This window comes from Papio anubis, chromosome 18 (genome assembly GCF_008728515.1).
Source record: "Papio anubis isolate 15944 chromosome 18, Panubis1.0, whole genome shotgun sequence".
NCBI classification, from domain to species: Eukaryota; Metazoa; Chordata; class Mammalia; order Primates; family Cercopithecidae; genus Papio; species Papio anubis.
The window spans coordinates 168,760-185,693 of NC_044993.1; the positions used below are offsets into that span (position 1 = coordinate 168,760).

The window sequence follows — 16,934 nt, forward strand, 5'->3', positions numbered from 1 at the left end:
CCTCAGCCGCGGCGACGGGGCGGGCGCCGGTGGGTCCGGGCCAGGTCTCGGGAAAGCCGGGTGCCTGCGCGCCGTGGGCCTCTGGCTTGGCGAGGTGCCTCGCGGGGATGACGGGCTTTGATGCGGGGTAAGAGGCGCGCAGCCGGCGACAGTCGGCCTTGCCCGGCCTTGCCCATCCGTGTGGTCCGGAACCCGCAGCCGCGTTCGGCCCGCCAGGGCCACCCGCCAGGGGCTGTCCCCGCTGCGGGCCTGGAGCATTTCAGCTGCGTCCCGGACGCTGCTAGTTGGTCTTTTCGTGTCACGGTGTCATTCGAGTGATCTAGCCGTCGATGCCCACCTCTGCCCTGGCCTGAAGCCGCCGCCCCTCGGGCACCAGTGAGGGACGCGGCCCTCGCTGCCCGCCTGAGGCCTCGTTAGCGACAGTGGTTCTGAGCAGTTCCAGGACAGGCCGCCCGCGTTTGTCACGATCTAAGGGCCGGGCGCGGTGCTGGCGCTTGTAATCCCAGCACTATGGGAGGCCGAGGTGGGCGGATCACCTGAGGTCAGGAGTTCGAGACCAGCGTGGGCAACATGGTGAAACAGTCTCTACTAAAAATACAAAAATTAGCCGGGTGTGGCCGGGCACGCCTGTCATCCCAGCTACTCGGGAGGCTGAGGCTGCAGTGAGCCGAGATCGTGACACTGCACTCCAGTCTGGGCCACAGAGCCAGACCCTGTCTCAGAAAAAAGAAAAACAAAAATAAAGTAGATGAGGCTGAGATAGGGCTCGGTTCAGTGGGCGGATGGCACAGCTTCCTGTGCCGGGGGTTGGGGACACGGGGGCAGGAGGGCACAGAGAAGACAGGTACCAGCAGCCTGCTGCTCAACTTACCGCGGCTTCATGAACCGAGGAAGCAGCCCTGGTGGGCCGCCCTGGCCCCTCCCAGGATGGGTTAGGGTGTTAGGGTTTTATTTTATTTTCTGAGATGGCGTCTTGCTCTGTTTCCCAGGCTGGAGTGCAGTGGCGCGATCTCGGCTCACTGCAACCTCCATCTCCCAGGCTCAAGCAATTCTCCTGCCTCAGCTTCCCGAGTAGCTGGGACTACAGGCATGCGTCACCATGCCCGGCTAATTTTTGTACTTTTAGTACAGATGGGGTTTCACCATGTTGACCAGGCTGGTCTCAAACTCCTGACCTCAAGTGATCCGCCTGCCTCACCCTCCAAAAGTGCTGGGATTACAGGCATGAACCACCGCACCCAGCACTGGTTAGGGTTTTAACGTGGGCTTTCATTTCCAAGTGTTGCTGTATGAATTAGAACCCAGTCTCCCCATGATAGGCAGTGTGAGCCCCTGTAGAACCAGAACAACAGTCGTCCTTACCAAGCACTACACATTAGCTTATTGCTGGCTGTGTGACCAGAGGAGATTGCTGACCCTCTCTGTGCGTCTTATTTTTAAACAGGAATAAAAATATAGGCCAGAGAGTCCATGAAGTACTTACACATGTGCTAGAGAAGCTGGCTTTTTTTTTTTGGTAGTCTTGCTCTGTGCCCCAGGCTGGGTGCAGTCTTCCGATCTCGACTCACTGCTCCGCCTCCCGGGTTGCTCATTCTCCTGCCTCAGCCTCCCGAGTAGCTGGGACTACGGCGCCCGCCACCTCACGGCTAATTTTCGCCTTTAGTAGAGGCCGAGGCACCGTGTTAGCCAGGATGGTCTCAATCTCTGATGACCTTGTGATCCCGCCATGCCGACACTCAGTCTTTGGGATTGACTTGACCACAGTGCCCAGCCGAAGCTGGCTATTTTTTTTTTTTTTTTTTTTTTTTTTTTTGAGGCGGTCTGGCTCTGTCATGGCCGGGAGTGCAGTGGCGGATCTCAGCTCACTGCAAGCTCCGCCTCCCGGGTTTACGCCCATTCTCCTGCCTCGGCCTCCCGGTAGCTGGGACTTCTGAAGCCAGCCACCTCGCCCGGCTGGTTTTAAGTATTTTTAGTAGAGCGGGGGTTTCACCGTGTTAGCCAGGATGGTCTCGATCTCCTGACCTCGTGATCAGCCGTCCTGCGGCCTCCCTGAATGCTGGGATTACAGGCTTGAGCCACCGTGCCCGGCCCGAAGCTGGCTATTTTTACTGGGGGCTCTAATTTTGCGTGTTTGGATTTCCTGGACCCAGCTGTTTGATATTACTACTCCCTTGGGCCATCTGTTGCAAGTCAGGTCCCTCCTGACCTCCAGGCTCCACAGCCAGCATTTTAGCCTGGGGTCAAAGTTCCTGGGTGAGCTGTATCTTTGGCCAAATTATTTCACCTCGTTGAGCCTCAGTTCCCTCATCTGTAAGGTGAGATGATGGCAGAACCTCCCGGAGGAGCAGGGCAGGGCCCTGTAAGAGGCGGAGCCGGGCACAGGTGAGCAGACAGCACTCAGCACAGGGCCCGTCTAGAGCCTGCAGTCACACCTCCGGCCTGGGAGCCCTCACCCTGAAGAACAACAGGGATCTGGGAAATGAGACCAAAGCGTCCCCCAGGCCAGCAGGTGTGGCCCGAGGAGCTGATGGGCAGTAGTCTGTGCTGTCCGCATGCAGCCCTGACTGAGGTGGGCAGGACTATGAAGCTGGTAGAGCCAGCCAGGGCTGCACGGACAGAACAGGCCTGGAGCTCTCACCTGGTGGGCACCTGACTGTGCCTTTCCTCGTCCTTGAGGGCAGGTGGCCCCTCAAGCCCAGCTTCAGCCTTCGGAGAACATGCCCACTGCCATGCTGGGTGAATCCTCAGTGCACATCCCAGACAGAAGACTGTGAGACATCCTTTATTAGGCCAAGAGTGGCCACGTGCACAGATTGACAGCCGCTCCTCCCTGTACTGGGACCACCCAGCGTCTTCAGGAGCCTCTGGGCCAGAGGCGAGTGAGGACAGCACCAGAGAGTGGGAGGGGAGGAGGGGCAGGACAGATGTGGTTTGGACCCCAGGGAAAGGGCAGGGAGCAGCGTGGCACAGATTTTTTTTTTTTTTTTTTTTTGAGACAGAGTCTCCCTCTGTTGCCCAGGCTGGAGTGCAGTGGCACAGTCTCAGCTCACTGCAAGCTCTTGGGTTCAAGTGATTCTCCTACCTCAGCCTCCCATGTAGCTGGGATTACAGGCACCTGCCACTATGCCTGGCTAATTTTTGCATTTTCAGTAGAGACGAAATATCATCATGTTGGCCAGGCTGGTCTCAAACTCCTGACCTCAGGTGATCCTCCCTCAGCCTCCCAAAGTGCTGGGATTATAGGCGTGAGCCTGGCCAGACCTTTCAAACAGAGGCGGGGGGTGCCTCTCACGGGGACCCCGCCCACTCAGAGACTTCCAGGTGCTTCTGCTGCCCGAGTGCCCACAAAGGGAGAGCAGAGGCAGGCAGGGCGCTCTGGTCCAGCTGGGAGCCAAGATACCCTATCCCCACCTAGACGTTCACTGTGGAGGGAAAGCTGCTGTTCTCATTCCTGGGGATGGAGAAGAGAATGGGAACATGGGATGCAGTCTGTGCTGGGATCTAGAACCTTCTGCTCTCTCCCCTCAGTGAGAAAACCCACCCCCTCCCTCCCCTTCCTCCCTGGCAAGGAATCCTGAGAAGAAACAGCCTCCCCCAGGGAGGGTTCTGAAGTGCGCCTGAACCCAAATGAGCTCTGGGGCCAGGAAACGGTGTATATAAATATATAGGCTGTGTATATATATTATAAATGTATCTATATATGTATATATGTACATGCACAGCTCAGAGCGTCCTAGCCTGGTACAGGGCCTGCCTGGTGCCTCCTGGAGGCCTGGCCTGCTGGGGCTGTCACTTGAAGTCAAGAGTCCTGGTGTTAGGGATGTAGAGGGATTGGGTCTGGCGACTGCGTCGTGGCGTAGTGTTGAGGACATCCACGCTCTTGCGGCTGGAACGCACCACGTCGGCCACAAAGCTGGTGCACTCACTGCAGACATCCTTCAGGACACAGCCGTGGGCGTAGATGTGGGGGAACGCCTCCTCCACGCTCTGCCACTGTGGCCCTTGCAGAGATCTGGGGGGCGGCAGAGGGCAGTCAGGTAGAGGAGCCAGCCAGAGTGCAACACCCCCTCCCTGACTGTGCATCCCACAGCCCCCTCCTGGCTGCCTTTCACCCTAGGCCTCCCCTTGGCCCTCAGGCAGCAAACACAGCTAGCAGCGTTCATCTCAGCAAAGACTTCCCTGACCACCCAAGGCCAGTTTCCATCTCATACGACTCAGCCTCCCAGAGCCCTACAAAATGATCTGTCTCTGCCTTGGATTTCCATTTCCTTGGGGTGTCCTAGCACACAGAGACAAAGCCAGCCCCTCCACCCCAGCTCCCAAGTTCCTGTCCACGCTCGACCACCGCAGCGACTCAGCACAAGGCAAAGAACGCACTGAAAGGTGTCTCTTCTCTGGACTGGCGTGGTTTTGGCAGCTGATGCCCTCTGAGGACTCTCAAAGCCCAGTGTGTAGACAGGGATGTGTCCAAACTTCTTAGAAGGCATCTTCATCTGCAGCACAGAGGGAGGAGGTGTGAGCCAGGCATCCCCACAGACACATTCAGGGTGCACTCAGTGCTAAGGAACCTCCCCAATCTGGGACCTGCGTGGCAGCCAGAGCTGCCTGGAGAGTATTTGCTGTCCCTACGCTCTCCGATGTCTCCTCTGTGCCTTTTGTCTGAAGACTGGCACGTGATTCCTGCCTGCTGCTCATCTGGGCAGGGGCTTCTTAGAGGGCACAAACCGTCCCTTTTTATACCATACAGATCTACCACCATGCACTGCACATAATCCACATTTAACATGGATGCGGTGGAAGCTTCTCCATTGCCAAATGGCAGGATATAGAGTAAGACTTTTAAAATAGTGGTAGTAAAAGTCTTGCTTCTGAACTGAGGCCTGAGGGGTAACATACATATATATAATTTTTTTTTTTTTTTTTAAGACAAGGTCTTGCTCTCTTGCCCAGGCTGGAGTGCAGAGGCACAGCCACACTCACTGCACCCTTGAACTTCTGTGCTCAAGATAGCCTCCCACCTCAGCCTCCCAAAGTGCGGGAACGGCAGGCATGAGCCACCGCACCTGGCTGGTGACATACTTTTATTTGTATTTTATTTTATCTTTCTGAGACGGAGTCTCTGTCACCCAGGCTGGAGTGCAGTGGTGCGGTCATAGCTCACTGTGGCCTCCACCTCCCGGGTTCAAGTAATTCTCAAGCCTCAGCCTCCTGAGTAGCTAGGATTACAGGTGCGTGCCACCATACGCAGCTAATTTTTTTGTATTTTTAGTAGAAATAGGGTTTCACCATGTTGGCCAGGCTGGTCTCAAGTAGTCTGCCAGCCTCATCGGCCTCCCAAAGTGCTGGGATTACAGGTATGAGCCACCATGCCCAGCTGACATACTTTTAAATGTTAGGATCCCTTTACCTCTGTGTACCTGCACGTGAGCACACACCCCAACTGCAATAAGGAGCCCCTCCTAAAACACCCAAAAAGTTATAGAATGTAAGAAGCTAGGACTTTTAGAGGGGAAGTGAAGGGTTTTTTGGTACCAGGCTACTAAAGTGGAATGTTTAAAAACAACCTATAAGGGTCTTTAAAAACTGCACACTATCTTGGAAAGTATGGGAATGGATTCTGCTGAAGGGAGATGAATGAGGTGCCTGGTGAGGGCAGCATCATCCAACACCTCCAATCAAAGCCAGTGGAGCCCCTCATCTACCTAGCTCAGAACCCAGATCCCACGTGGTCCTCACCTTTATGCTACAGGAAGTGCAGACAGCTCTGGAAGGGAACAGAGGAAATGCAGTGTCAGCAGGGAGGAAACCCACGAAGAAACAGCTGAGAAACTCACATTCCAGCCTCCACACATCCCAGTTCAAACCGTCCTTGCCTTCTGCTTGATGCTTGGTTACTTCAGTGCTTTATTTTACTCCAAAATCTTGCTTTTCTTTATACTTAGGTATCCACCCAAAATATATGTGCCCCTCAGCGTTCTCTTAGGAAGGTTGGCTGCAGGAGCTTTCTCCTACCAAGTTTTCTGTTGCCAACTGGCAGGATATAGAGTAAGGTTGAAAAATAGTGGTGTTGGGCCAGACGTGGTAGCTTACGCCTGTAATCCCAGCACTTTAGGAGGCCAAGGCAGGTGGATCACCTGAGGTCAGGAGTTCGAGACCAACAAGGTGAAACCCCGTTCCTATTAAAAATACAAAAATTAGTTGGGCGTGGCTGCAGGCACCTGTAATCCCAGCTACTTGGTGGGCTGAGACAGGAGAATGGCATGAACCCAGGAAGTGGAGGTTGCAGTGAGCTGAGATCATGCCACTGCACTCCAGCCTGGGGGACTGAGCGAGACTCTGTCTCAATAAAAAAAGAAAAATAGTGGTGGTAAAAGTCCCTTTTAAGCAGATTTTTGTTTCTGAACTGAGGCATGATGGGTCACATACTTTTGGAATGTTTAAAAACAAAAACCTATAAGGGTCTTTTAAAAACTGCACACTGTCATCCGGGCACGGTGGCTCACACCTGTAATCCCAGCACTTTGGGAGGCCAAGGCGGGTGGATCACGAGGTCAGGTGTTCAAGATCGGCCTGGCCAAGATGGTGAAACCCTGTCTCTACTAAAAATACAATAAATTAGCTGGGCGTGGTGGCGGGTGTCTGTAATCCCAGCTACTCGGGAGGCTGAGGCAGAGAATTGCTTGAACCCAGGAGGCGGAAGTTGCAGTGAGCCGAGATCATGCCACTGCACTTCAGCCTAGGTGACAGAGAGAGACTCTGTCTCAAAAAAAAAAAAAAAACCTGCACATTGTCTCGGAAAGACATCTAAGATTCCTTCTAAGATGACGCGTAGACATTGATGTGTGCCTGACACTACTCACCGTAAAAGCACCATGGAAGCCAGAGGGGCCTCAATTGAGATGCTCAGTTTTAAAAGGTGAGTCAATTTTGTTTTAATCCCCGTATCTGACTTCAAAAATAAATACCTTCTTATGAAAAATTCAAGGCTGGGCGTGGTGGCTCAAACCTGTAATCCCAGCACTTTGGGAGGCAGAGGCGGGCAGATCACGAGGTCAGGAGATGGAGACCATCTTGGCTAACATGGTGAAACCCCGTCTCTACTAAAAATACAAAAAAATTAGCCGGGCCTGGTGGCAGGCACCTGTAGTCCCAGCTACTCGGGAAGCTGAGGCAGGAAATGGTGTGAACTCGTGAGGTGGAGCTTGCAGTGAGCTGAGATCGTGCCACTGCACTCCAACCTGGGTGACAGAGCAAGACTCTGTCTAAAAAAAAAAAAAAAAAAATTGCAAGGCTGGGCGCAGTGGCTCACCCCTGTAATCCCAGCACTTTGGGAGGCTGAGGCGGGCGGATCACCTGAGGTCGGGAGTTGGAGACCAGCCTGACCAACATGGAGGAACCCCATCTCTAATAAAAATACAAATTTACCCAGGTGTGGTGACGCATGCCTGTAATCCCAGCTAGTCGTGAGGCTGAGGCAGGAGAATCACTTGAACCTGGGAGGCGGAGGTTGCGGTGAGCCGAGATTGCGGCATTGCACTCCAGCATGGGGAACAATAGCGAAACTCCGTCTCAAAAAAAAAAAAAAAAAAAATTCAAACATGAGAGAATTAAAATTTGGACACTACATCCTCAGAAATGATCCCTGCTAGTAATGGTTTCCATCCTCCAGGCTTTTCCAAGCATATATCAACAGAAATATACATAATTTTACAGATAAAATGAGGTGATTTTTTTTTTCCCCCAGACAGGGTCTTGCTCTGTCACCCAGGCTAGAGTACAGTGACACCATCATAGCTCACTGCAGCCTTGACCTCCTTGGCTTAAGTGATCCTCCCACCTCAGCCTCCCAAAGTGCTGGGATTATAGGCATGAGCTACCATACCCAGCCTTAACTTTATTTATTTATTTATTTGAGACAGTCTCCCTCTGTCACCCAGGTTGGAGTACAGTGGTACGATCTCAGCTCACTGCAAGCTCCACCTCCCAGGTTCAAGCAATTCTCCTGCCTCAGCCTCCCAAGTAGCTGGGACCACAGGCGCCCACCACCACGCCCGACTATTTTTTTCTATTTTTAGTAGAGACAGGGTTTCACCATGTTGGCCAGTTTGGTCTCAACCTCCCGACCTCGTGATCCGCCCGCCTCAGCCTCCCAAAGTGCTGGGATTACAGGTGTGAGCCACCACGCCCGGCCCCAGCCTTACTTTTTTATTCAGTCTGGGAAACTCTAGCTTTTACTTGGGTTGTTCAGATCATTTACAGTTAATGTGATGCTAGATAAGTTGTGTTTAAGTCTGACATCTTGCTATTTGTTTTCTTTTTGACTCATTTATTTGTTCCCCTTCTTTTCCTACCTTTTTTTGGATTAATTAATATTTATAGTTCCATCTTATCTCCTTTGTTGGCTTATTAGCTGTAACTGTTTTGTTTTAGTGGTTGCTTTAGGACTTACAGTATACATCTTTAACTTATCACAGTCTACCTTTAAGTAATATTTGTATTGCATATATAACACCTTACTATACCTTATCATAGTGATTCACCTTATCATAGTGAACCTTAAAATAGTGTACTTCTGGCCGGACGCAGTGGCTTACGCCTGTAATCCCAGCACTTTGGGAGGCTGAGACGGGTGGATTACGAGGTCAGGAGATCGAGACCATCCTGGCTAACACCGTGAAACCCCGTCTCTACTAAAAATACAAATAACTAGCCGGGCGAGGTGGCAGGCGCCTGTAGTCCCAGCTACTCGGGAGGCTGAGGCAGGAGAATGGCGTGAACCCGGGAGGCGGAGCTTGCAGTGAGCCGAGATTGCGCCACTGCACTCCAGCCTGGGCGACAGAGCAAGACTCCATCTCAAAAACAAAAAAAAAGAAGTATACTTCCAATTTTCTCCTCTCCCTGGCCTTAATGCTAACTATTGTTGTCAACACTACTTATACGTGTGTTACAGAACCCACAATACATTGTAATTAATTTTGTCTTTTTTGCCTGCCTGGTAATCTTTGATCAGATGCCAGACATTTTATCTTGCTGAGTACTGCTTTGTTTTTTTGTTTGTTTTTAAAAAAGTCTTGTTCTTGAGCTTTGTTCTCAGAATCAGTTAAGATATCTGTGAACAGTTTGATCCTTTCAGGTCTTGCTTTTATGATTTATCAGTCAGGCCTGGAGCAACACTCACTTTGGGCTACTTATTCCACATTAGTGAGGCCAGGCCTTCGTGTGCATTCCGGTTAGTGCCATGTGAATCACGACATTTCTGGCTGTGGCTGGTGGAAACGGATGTTATTCATTCCTGGCCCTGAGCACTGTTCCTTCAGATCTTTATAACAAGGGAAGGTAAATTTTTTCTGTAAAGGGCCAGAGAATAAACCTTTTAGGCGTGGCTGAGCGAGTAACAAATGGGTGTGGCTGTGTTCCAACGAGACTTTACTCGCCAAACAGGCGGAGGACCAGATTGGGCCCGTGGCTATAGTTTGTCAATCTCTGCTATAGTTTGTCAATCTCTGCTTTAGGAGAAATGTTTTGCAGCCTTCAGTCATTTCCTTCAGAGAGAGGGCCTTCTCTGAGGCTTTCTCCACGCAGCCCTCTCCTCTGGAGTTCTGCATGGGGGATTCAAGCTGCTGTGGTATCCCTGATTTCCTCCATTCCGGGAGTCTGGCGGCTGTGGCTCATGGCCTAGAAACTCTCCAGACAATGACTGCGGTGATGGCAGGCCTGCCCTGTTGTGTTTCCTTTTTGTTGCCTGCTGTCCAAAGTCTTGAAAAACATTGTTTCGGCCGGGCGCGGTGGCTCAAGCCTGTAATCCCAGCACTTTGGGAGGCCGAGACGGGCGGATCACGAGGTCAGGAGATCGAGACCATCCTGGCTAACACGGTGAAACCCCGTCTCTACTAAAATACAAAAAAAATTAGCCGGGCGAGGTGGCGGCGCCTGTAGTCCCAGCTACTCGGGAGGCTGAGGCAGGAGAATGGCGTGAACCCGGGAGGCGGGGCTTGCAGTGAGCTGAGATCCAGCCACTGCACTCCAGCCTGGGCAACAGAGCCAGACTCCGTCTCAAAAAAAACCAAAAAAACAAAACAAAACAAAACATTGTTTCATATCCTGTTTGTTCTGGGGCTGTGGAAGATGCCGATTACCCCATCTTGGCTGAAACTGGGAGTTGCTTAGCTATTTAAGTTTCATTTAATTTAAATAAAATTTAAAATTTAACTCCTCATTCAACTAACGATATTTGTGGACTCATCAGCCATGGAACATGCTAGAACATTCCTGGAGTCACCGGAAGTTCTGTGGGCAGCACTGCCCAGAGGCTTCTCACCTCCTCCTCCCCTTGTGAACTGGCAGCTAAAGGGAAGGCTCACCTCTTGCAGAAGAGACAGGTGGGCGGCCACGAGAACAGCGGGAACTTGGCCCGGCAGCAGCAGCAAATCTGTCAAGAAAGACCTGATTAGAGCCCGGCTTTGTCCAAAGCTCCCTGGGTCCTGCCCTGTCCTTGCTGCCCCTCAGGGTTCCCAACCAGATCATGAGCAAACAGTCCCGGGATCCGCCCCCGACGCAGCAGGCAAGAGAGCAGCCCCACGTCTAGGCAGCCTCACCTTCCCCTTCTTCAGACTGCTGAAGAGCTCCTTGTTCTGCAAAAACTTCTCCATCTCGGCCTTCACCAGCACACGGCGCACGTCCATCACCTCTTCCACGGTCAACGCAAGGCTCTCCACGGGGTGGCTGAACTCCTGGGGGACGGGGCAAGGGGCTGTGCTCACTCGGCCTCAGGTAGAAAGTCTTCCACGCGGGAGCCTCCCCCAGCTTGCTCTCCTTCCCTGAGGACCCTCACGCCTTCCTGGCCTCAGCCTAAACAAGCCCGCGACCTTCTAAAACACTTGTCCCTCAGCCATCCATCCCCGTGTCTTTGATGAGGCGCTGCTGCTGCAGGCTAGGCCTCCCATGACCAGCGGCCCCTGCCAGCCAGCCCAGCCTTCACTGGCCACGCTCCACACACACTCGCCTCAGCCCATGTTTGTTCAAGGTGTCCCTCCCTGCAAACACACTATGGGCGGATCCACACCAGCCAGAGTCCATCTCAAATCCTCCCTCCCTGAGCAGCTGATGTCCTCTCATCCGGGAGGTCCAGGAGCCTCCAACAGACCACCTCACTCCTGGGGCCCAGCTTGCATCTGCCCATCTGCACTCAGCACACCTCCTGTGTCCTGACCACCAATTCCTGGGGCCACATTATGATGAGTGTGTCCTGTTTTTGCCTCCCTGTGCTTGGCATAGAACTTGACACCTGATCTCTCTAAGCCTCAGTTTTCTCTTCTGTAAAACGGGGCTGGATTTCAGCTCCATCGAGATGACTCATGCCGGCATCGCGTTTGCAGTGTCAGTCATTACTCTGCCAAGGCAGGTGGGCACCATCTATGAAGGTGCCACACGGATGGAGTTGGACCATGGGCTCTGCTTTGGATTTGCAGTGGGTTATCCTGTCTAGAGCTGGGAACACATGCTCCTGTCTGGTACTGGGGGGAGCTGCGGCCCTTGCATTTGTTCCTCACTCTGACCTGAGGCACCCAGAGCTTTGGGCTTCTGTTGCCAGTTGCCTGATGGTGCTGTTTCCAGCTGAACAGTTCACCTGAGATGTCACAGATGTTATGCCAACAACGTCCGTGGCCAGGAGACCTCACGTCGGGTGCAGAGAACAGCTGCCTGCCCCCCAGGTGAGGCTGTGAGCCCAGGGCAGATGGAAGGCCAGGTTCAGTGATGCTCAGTAGCCCCCGCCTCAGAAAGCACTTCTGAGACTTCAGAGCTAAAGAGCCACTCATGTGACCTGTGGTCATCTTTTTTTTTTTTTGAGACGGAGTCTTGCTCTGTCACCCAGGCTGGAGTGCAGTGGCCGGATCTCAGCTCACTGCAAGCTCCTCCTCTCGGGTTCACGCCATTCTCCTGCCTCAGCCTCCCGAGTAGCTGGGACTACAGGCACCCGCCACTTCTCCCGGCTATTTTTTTTGTATTTTTTAGTAGAGACGGGGTTTCACCGTATTAGCCAGGATGGTCTCGATCTCCTGACCTCATGATCCGCCCGTCTCGGCCTCCCAAAGTGCTGGGATTACAGGCTTGAGCCACCGCGCACGGCCGAGAATAGACTGGACTTCGTGACTCGCTCCTAATGAGCTGGGACAACGTGGCACTTCTGGACTTGGCTACAAATATTCAGTGGCTTTCACGGCGGTCACTCTTGAGCCACATGCTCTGGGGGATGCCAGCCGCCACCCTGTGGAGATCGCCAAGCAGCCCCGAGAGAGGCCTGTATACACAGCAGGGCACTCGCGTCTCCTGCTCACAGCTGGCTGAGGACGCCACTTCATGTGGTTCCTCCAGCTCCCATTTGAGCCTTCAGTCGAGACTGCAGGCCCCACTGCCATCCTAACTGCAGCCTCATGGAAGACCCTGGGCCAGAGCTACACGGCGAAGACACTGCCGGAGTCCCAACCCTCAGAAACCGTGTGAGATAATACATGTTTGTTTTTTTAAGATGCTACATTGTGAGGTAACTTTTGATGCAGTGATATATAGCTAATCTTAGACTAATGAGGCAAGCCCTGCATTTCGGCGGGGCCTGCGACCTAGACTAAGGGGGCAAGCCCTGCGTTTCGGTGGGGGATACGAACAGTGCCTTGCGTTTATATAAGGCTCATAGTTCTCAAAGCATTTTAACATCTGTTCTCATCTGAGCCTCTTGATAAAACCTCAAATAGTGGCAGCAACCACACCGTTCACATCCCTCCAACACCTGCATGCTGCCAGCGTGGCCCACGGGCCGCACACTCGCCTTACCTCAGTTGATTAAATCATACACTAGAACTCACGTCCACGTGGCCTCAAGATGTCAGCAAAAGTGAGCTCCTCACAATTACAGGTCAGATATGAAACCGAGGGGAGAGGGGCTGAGCAGTACCCTGGCGGCGTCACGGCCAGAGTCAAGGTCGCGACCCAGTGAAGCCCCGTCACACTGACCTCCAGGCACACAGGGCGCGCAGGTTCGCCGCCTGCCCTAACCCCACACTGAACCCTTCAATTCCGGACGTCCCTTGCAAGGTGGCTCCAGGCTCCGGGGTCGCAGTGCAGTTCGGCCCCAGCAGGCGGCAGCAGAGACCACCGCCGCAGGCCAGCAGCCCCACCACTGGCGCCCCGAAGACGTTCAGACCACGCCCCCCAGACCGGCGCTCAGACCACAGTCCCCAGACTGGCGCTCGGACCACGCCCCCCAGACGCGCTCAGACCCGCCCTCCCAGACAGGCGCTCAGACCACGCCTCCCAGACTGGCGCTCAGACCACGCCTCCCGGACTGGCGCTCGGACCACGCCCCCCAGACAGGCGCTCAGACCCGCCCTCCCAGACAGGCGCGCTCAGACTACGCCTCCCAGACAGGTGTCAGACCACGCCCCCAGACCGGCGCCAGGACCACGCCCCCAGATCAAGTCGCACCACAGTCCCCAGACAGGCGCTCAGACTACGCCCTCTGAGACAGGCGCTCGGACCACGCCCCCCAGACTGGCGCTCAGACCACGCCTCCCAGACTGGCGTCATGGACCACGCCCCCAGACTGGGAGCTCAGACCCCCAGACAGGCGCTCAGACCACGCCTCCCAAACTGGCGCTCAGACCACGCCCCCCAGACTGGCGCTCAGACCACGCCCCCCAGACAGGCGCTCAGACCACGCCCTCTGAGACAGGCGCTGAGACCACGCCCCCCAGACAGGTGCTCGGACCACGCCCCCCAGACACTGCTCAGACTATGCCTCAGGCAGGGCCTCAGTACTGAACACCTGGCTGGCAGCAGGAAGGTGGGCGCAAAGACGCCTCCTGGGTCGCCCTGGATGACAACTGCACCCTCACTCACCAGCCACAGGTGTTTGGCATCGGGGGTCATGGAGGCCTCGGGTCTGTCCACGGAGGAGCCCCGGTTGCTGAGTAGGGGGTGGCTGGAGTCAGAGACGCTCGCAGGACAGGTACCTAGGGGAGAGCAGAGGCTCCGTCAGGACTGCCTGACAGGAGCTGTGGTAAGGAGGACTGTGCAGAGGGGATGACAGAGATTGTGGAGGGCTCCAGGGGAACCAAGCAAAAGGTCAAGTGGAGAAGCAGCCACGTAGTAGCTACACAGGTAATTCTAGCAGTTAGGAGGCCGAGGCGGGTGGAACATTGAGCCCAGTAGCTCGAGACCACCCTGGGCAACGTAGCGAGACCCTCATCTCTAGAGAAAAATATAAAAGTTAGCCAGGTGTTGTGGAGCACGTTGGTAGTCCTAGCTACTCAGGAGGCTGAGGCGGGCGGATTGCTTGAGCCCAGGAGGTCAAGGCTGCAGTGAGCTATAATGGTGCCTCTGCACTCCAGCCTGGGCACCAGAGCAAGACCTTGTCTCAAAAAGAAGAAGAGTGAAGGGTGAAAAGTGTGGCTTCCACATTGGGACTTTCGTTGGGGCCCATGTGGTATAGAGGGTCCACAGGACCCCCGAAGGGTCCCTGTGTCTGAGCCCCAGAACGAGCTGGCGTGGGCAGTCCCACAGCACCAGTGGCCTGTGTCTGAGCCCCAGAACAAGCTGGCGTGGGCAGTTCTACAGCACCAGTGAGGCAGACTACAGATGCGTGGGGCGGGACCCTCCTCCCACAGTCCACACCTCACACTGGAGCTGGAGGTCGACCTCCCTCCCTCCACCAGCTCCAAGAGGCTGAGGCACAGCTCCAGGTGGGGGAGACCTAGGTTAAGCGAGAGGTTTGGAAGTGGCCTGGCCTGGACCTCCTAACACTGGGAAGGGAGCCATAACCACCAAACGTGATTGTCCCAAGACTCTGGCCTCGCAGGCAGACAAGGAGGCCTGGCCGTGCCTGGTGGGATGTGGTGGGTGGGGTGACAAGAACCCTGAGTTGCGAGGGCTCTCTGTAAAGTTCAGCTCTCACGATGGTAGGAGCAGCCCTGTACAGCCAGCAAGAATCATTCTGTGCTCAGCAGCGCGAAAAGCAGTTGAAGGAACCATGGCGCAGGTTCCAGAGCCATGTGCTGCGAGCCCAGCTGGTTCACTAAGGACACACTGCTCCCTTCTCAGAGGACTAGAAGGGTCCATCACTCATCAACTCATCTAGTTAGCTATCTTTCTATATCCCAATGTTAATAATAATTATGTCTAGGTAATAGAATCATGAGAATTACTTTTAAATATTAAAAAATATTTTTACAATAAATATACATTACTTAATAAGAAGTTTTCAAGTTAAAGGGAGATGCCTGCCTGAGGTGGTGCCCTCTTACAGGCACAAGCTCCCTTGGTCCCTGGGAGCTGCCTGCTCAGGAAGACGTGGGCTGAGGTGGAGGGATGGGTGCCCACAGGATGGGTCGGGGTGGGGGCGAAGGTGGGTACGGGGGTGAGAAGCAGCACTTGCCCTGGTCTCGGGCGCCAGGCCTCCACACACGTGCGCTGCCAGCTCGGGGCCGTGGTGGCTCCATCCCTCCTGGGGGCTGGGTGGCCGACTGCAGGCCAGAGGCCACCTCACTTCGGAGCTGGGCCAGGTCATGCTCTGAGAAGGAGCGGTCCCGTTTCAGCGTCACCTCCCCACACGGAGACTCTTCTTCCTGCAGACACACCAGACGCAGCCCTGCCCTAACAATGCCCACCAGTGCCTCCTGCCCATGCCTGGACCGAAGCAAAGGACCCAGGGGTGCCGCTGGGTCTGCTGCGATGTGGGGCAGCCTGCACCCACTTCCCAGCCTGCCCGCCTCTGGGCAGTTCATGGCAAGCACCCTAATAACCAAGCCCTTCCCCAAGGCCTTCTAGAAAGTCCTGGAAATTGACAGGTCTAGTGTCAGATGGAGGCAGAGCCCTCTGGGATGGCCCCCAACAAGGCCATCACCAGCCCTTCTGTGAAGAGAGAAGCATTCCATTCACAGGGCAGCCAGGGTGGGCAGGGAGCCTCGCTGGGACCACCTTTTCACATCAACTAGTGGGGGGCTCAGTTTCCTGGGCCTGAGACAGCGAGGCACTTCCGCCGTCAGCCTTCCATCGTCTGTGGGAGGAGGCAGCCCAGGCCCTCTCCCAGAGTCACCCTTCTGAGCGGCCAAGATGGCAGGGTGCCCGAGCCCCACAGGCCTCCTCCTAGGACAGGACGTCAGTTTCAAGGGAGGGCCCCTGGACAGGGGACACCACACTCGCTGCTGCCCCCAGCTTAGCTTAGCCCTTCTCACTTCCTTGGCCCCCACCCTCCCATTAATACCCACGGGCTCTGACCTCAGATGTGTTCATTTCCTCCATCTCCGCCAAGGTGGGTGCCTTGAGCAGCACACGGGGCCGTGGGCGCTGGGCACTGCCCCCAGCATCTGTGACCGACAGGTTGATGCAGGAGGTGGACTTGGCATCTCCAGAGCAGGCGTTGAGGATGCAGGGCAGAGACCCAAACCCTGGGGAGACGGGAGCCAAGCAGGACAGGCCAGTGAACGGGGAGACAGCAGGCAGGAGCTGACAGCTTTGTGTGCACCAGCTGGCTAAATTCCCTGACTTCGCAGAAGGGAAAACTGAGGGCTAGCCAGCCATTTAAAAAAAGGAGGAACTAGGCTGGGCGCCGTAGCTCACACCTGTAATCCCAGCTACTCACGAAGTTGAGGCAGGATAATCACTTGAATCCGGGAGGCGGAAGTTACAGTGAGCCGAGATTGTGCCACTGCACTCCAGCCTGGGGGACAGAGCAAGACTCCATCTTAAAAAAAAAAAAGGAAAATGAACTCCAGCCTAGAGATCTGCCTAGTGTCTCAGAGGCAGAGCAGATGCAGGATTGGAGTTTGCCATCTCATGTAAGGAATGGTGCAGCACTGAAGGCTCTCAGTGACCTTTCACAAGGAGAATTAGGTCTCAGACATTTGAACAAATGCCTGTCTTGGGGCCGGGCGCGGTGGCTC

General features: G+C 54.6%; 1 protein-coding gene across 3 annotated transcripts in view; it reads right to left on the reverse strand.

The window, feature by feature from the left end:
* Positions 1–2,759: 2,759 nt before the first annotated feature.
* SPIRE2 (spire type actin nucleation factor 2) overlaps positions 2,760–16,934 on the reverse strand; it is a 41,773-nt gene continuing 27,598 nt past the window's right edge. For 2 of the 3 annotated variants that reach the window (XM_003917342.4, XM_009197101.3), the window contains exons 8-15: positions 16,270–16,439; positions 15,428–15,617; positions 13,894–14,006; positions 10,596–10,730; positions 10,362–10,429; positions 5,737–5,764; positions 4,378–4,493; positions 2,760–4,012 (exon numbers count right to left, since the gene is read on the reverse strand). In XM_003917342.4, the coding sequence (XP_003917391.1) occupies positions 3,790–4,012; positions 4,378–4,493; positions 5,737–5,764; positions 10,362–10,429; positions 10,596–10,730; positions 13,894–14,006; positions 15,428–15,617; positions 16,270–16,439 (1,043 nt within the window). In that variant the 3' untranslated portion in view covers positions 2,760–3,789. The remainder of the gene's footprint in view (positions 4,013–4,377; positions 4,494–5,736; positions 5,765–10,361; positions 10,430–10,595; positions 10,731–13,893; positions 14,007–15,427; positions 15,618–16,269; positions 16,440–16,934) is intronic. The other variant, XR_641758.4, reaches the window with a different exon arrangement.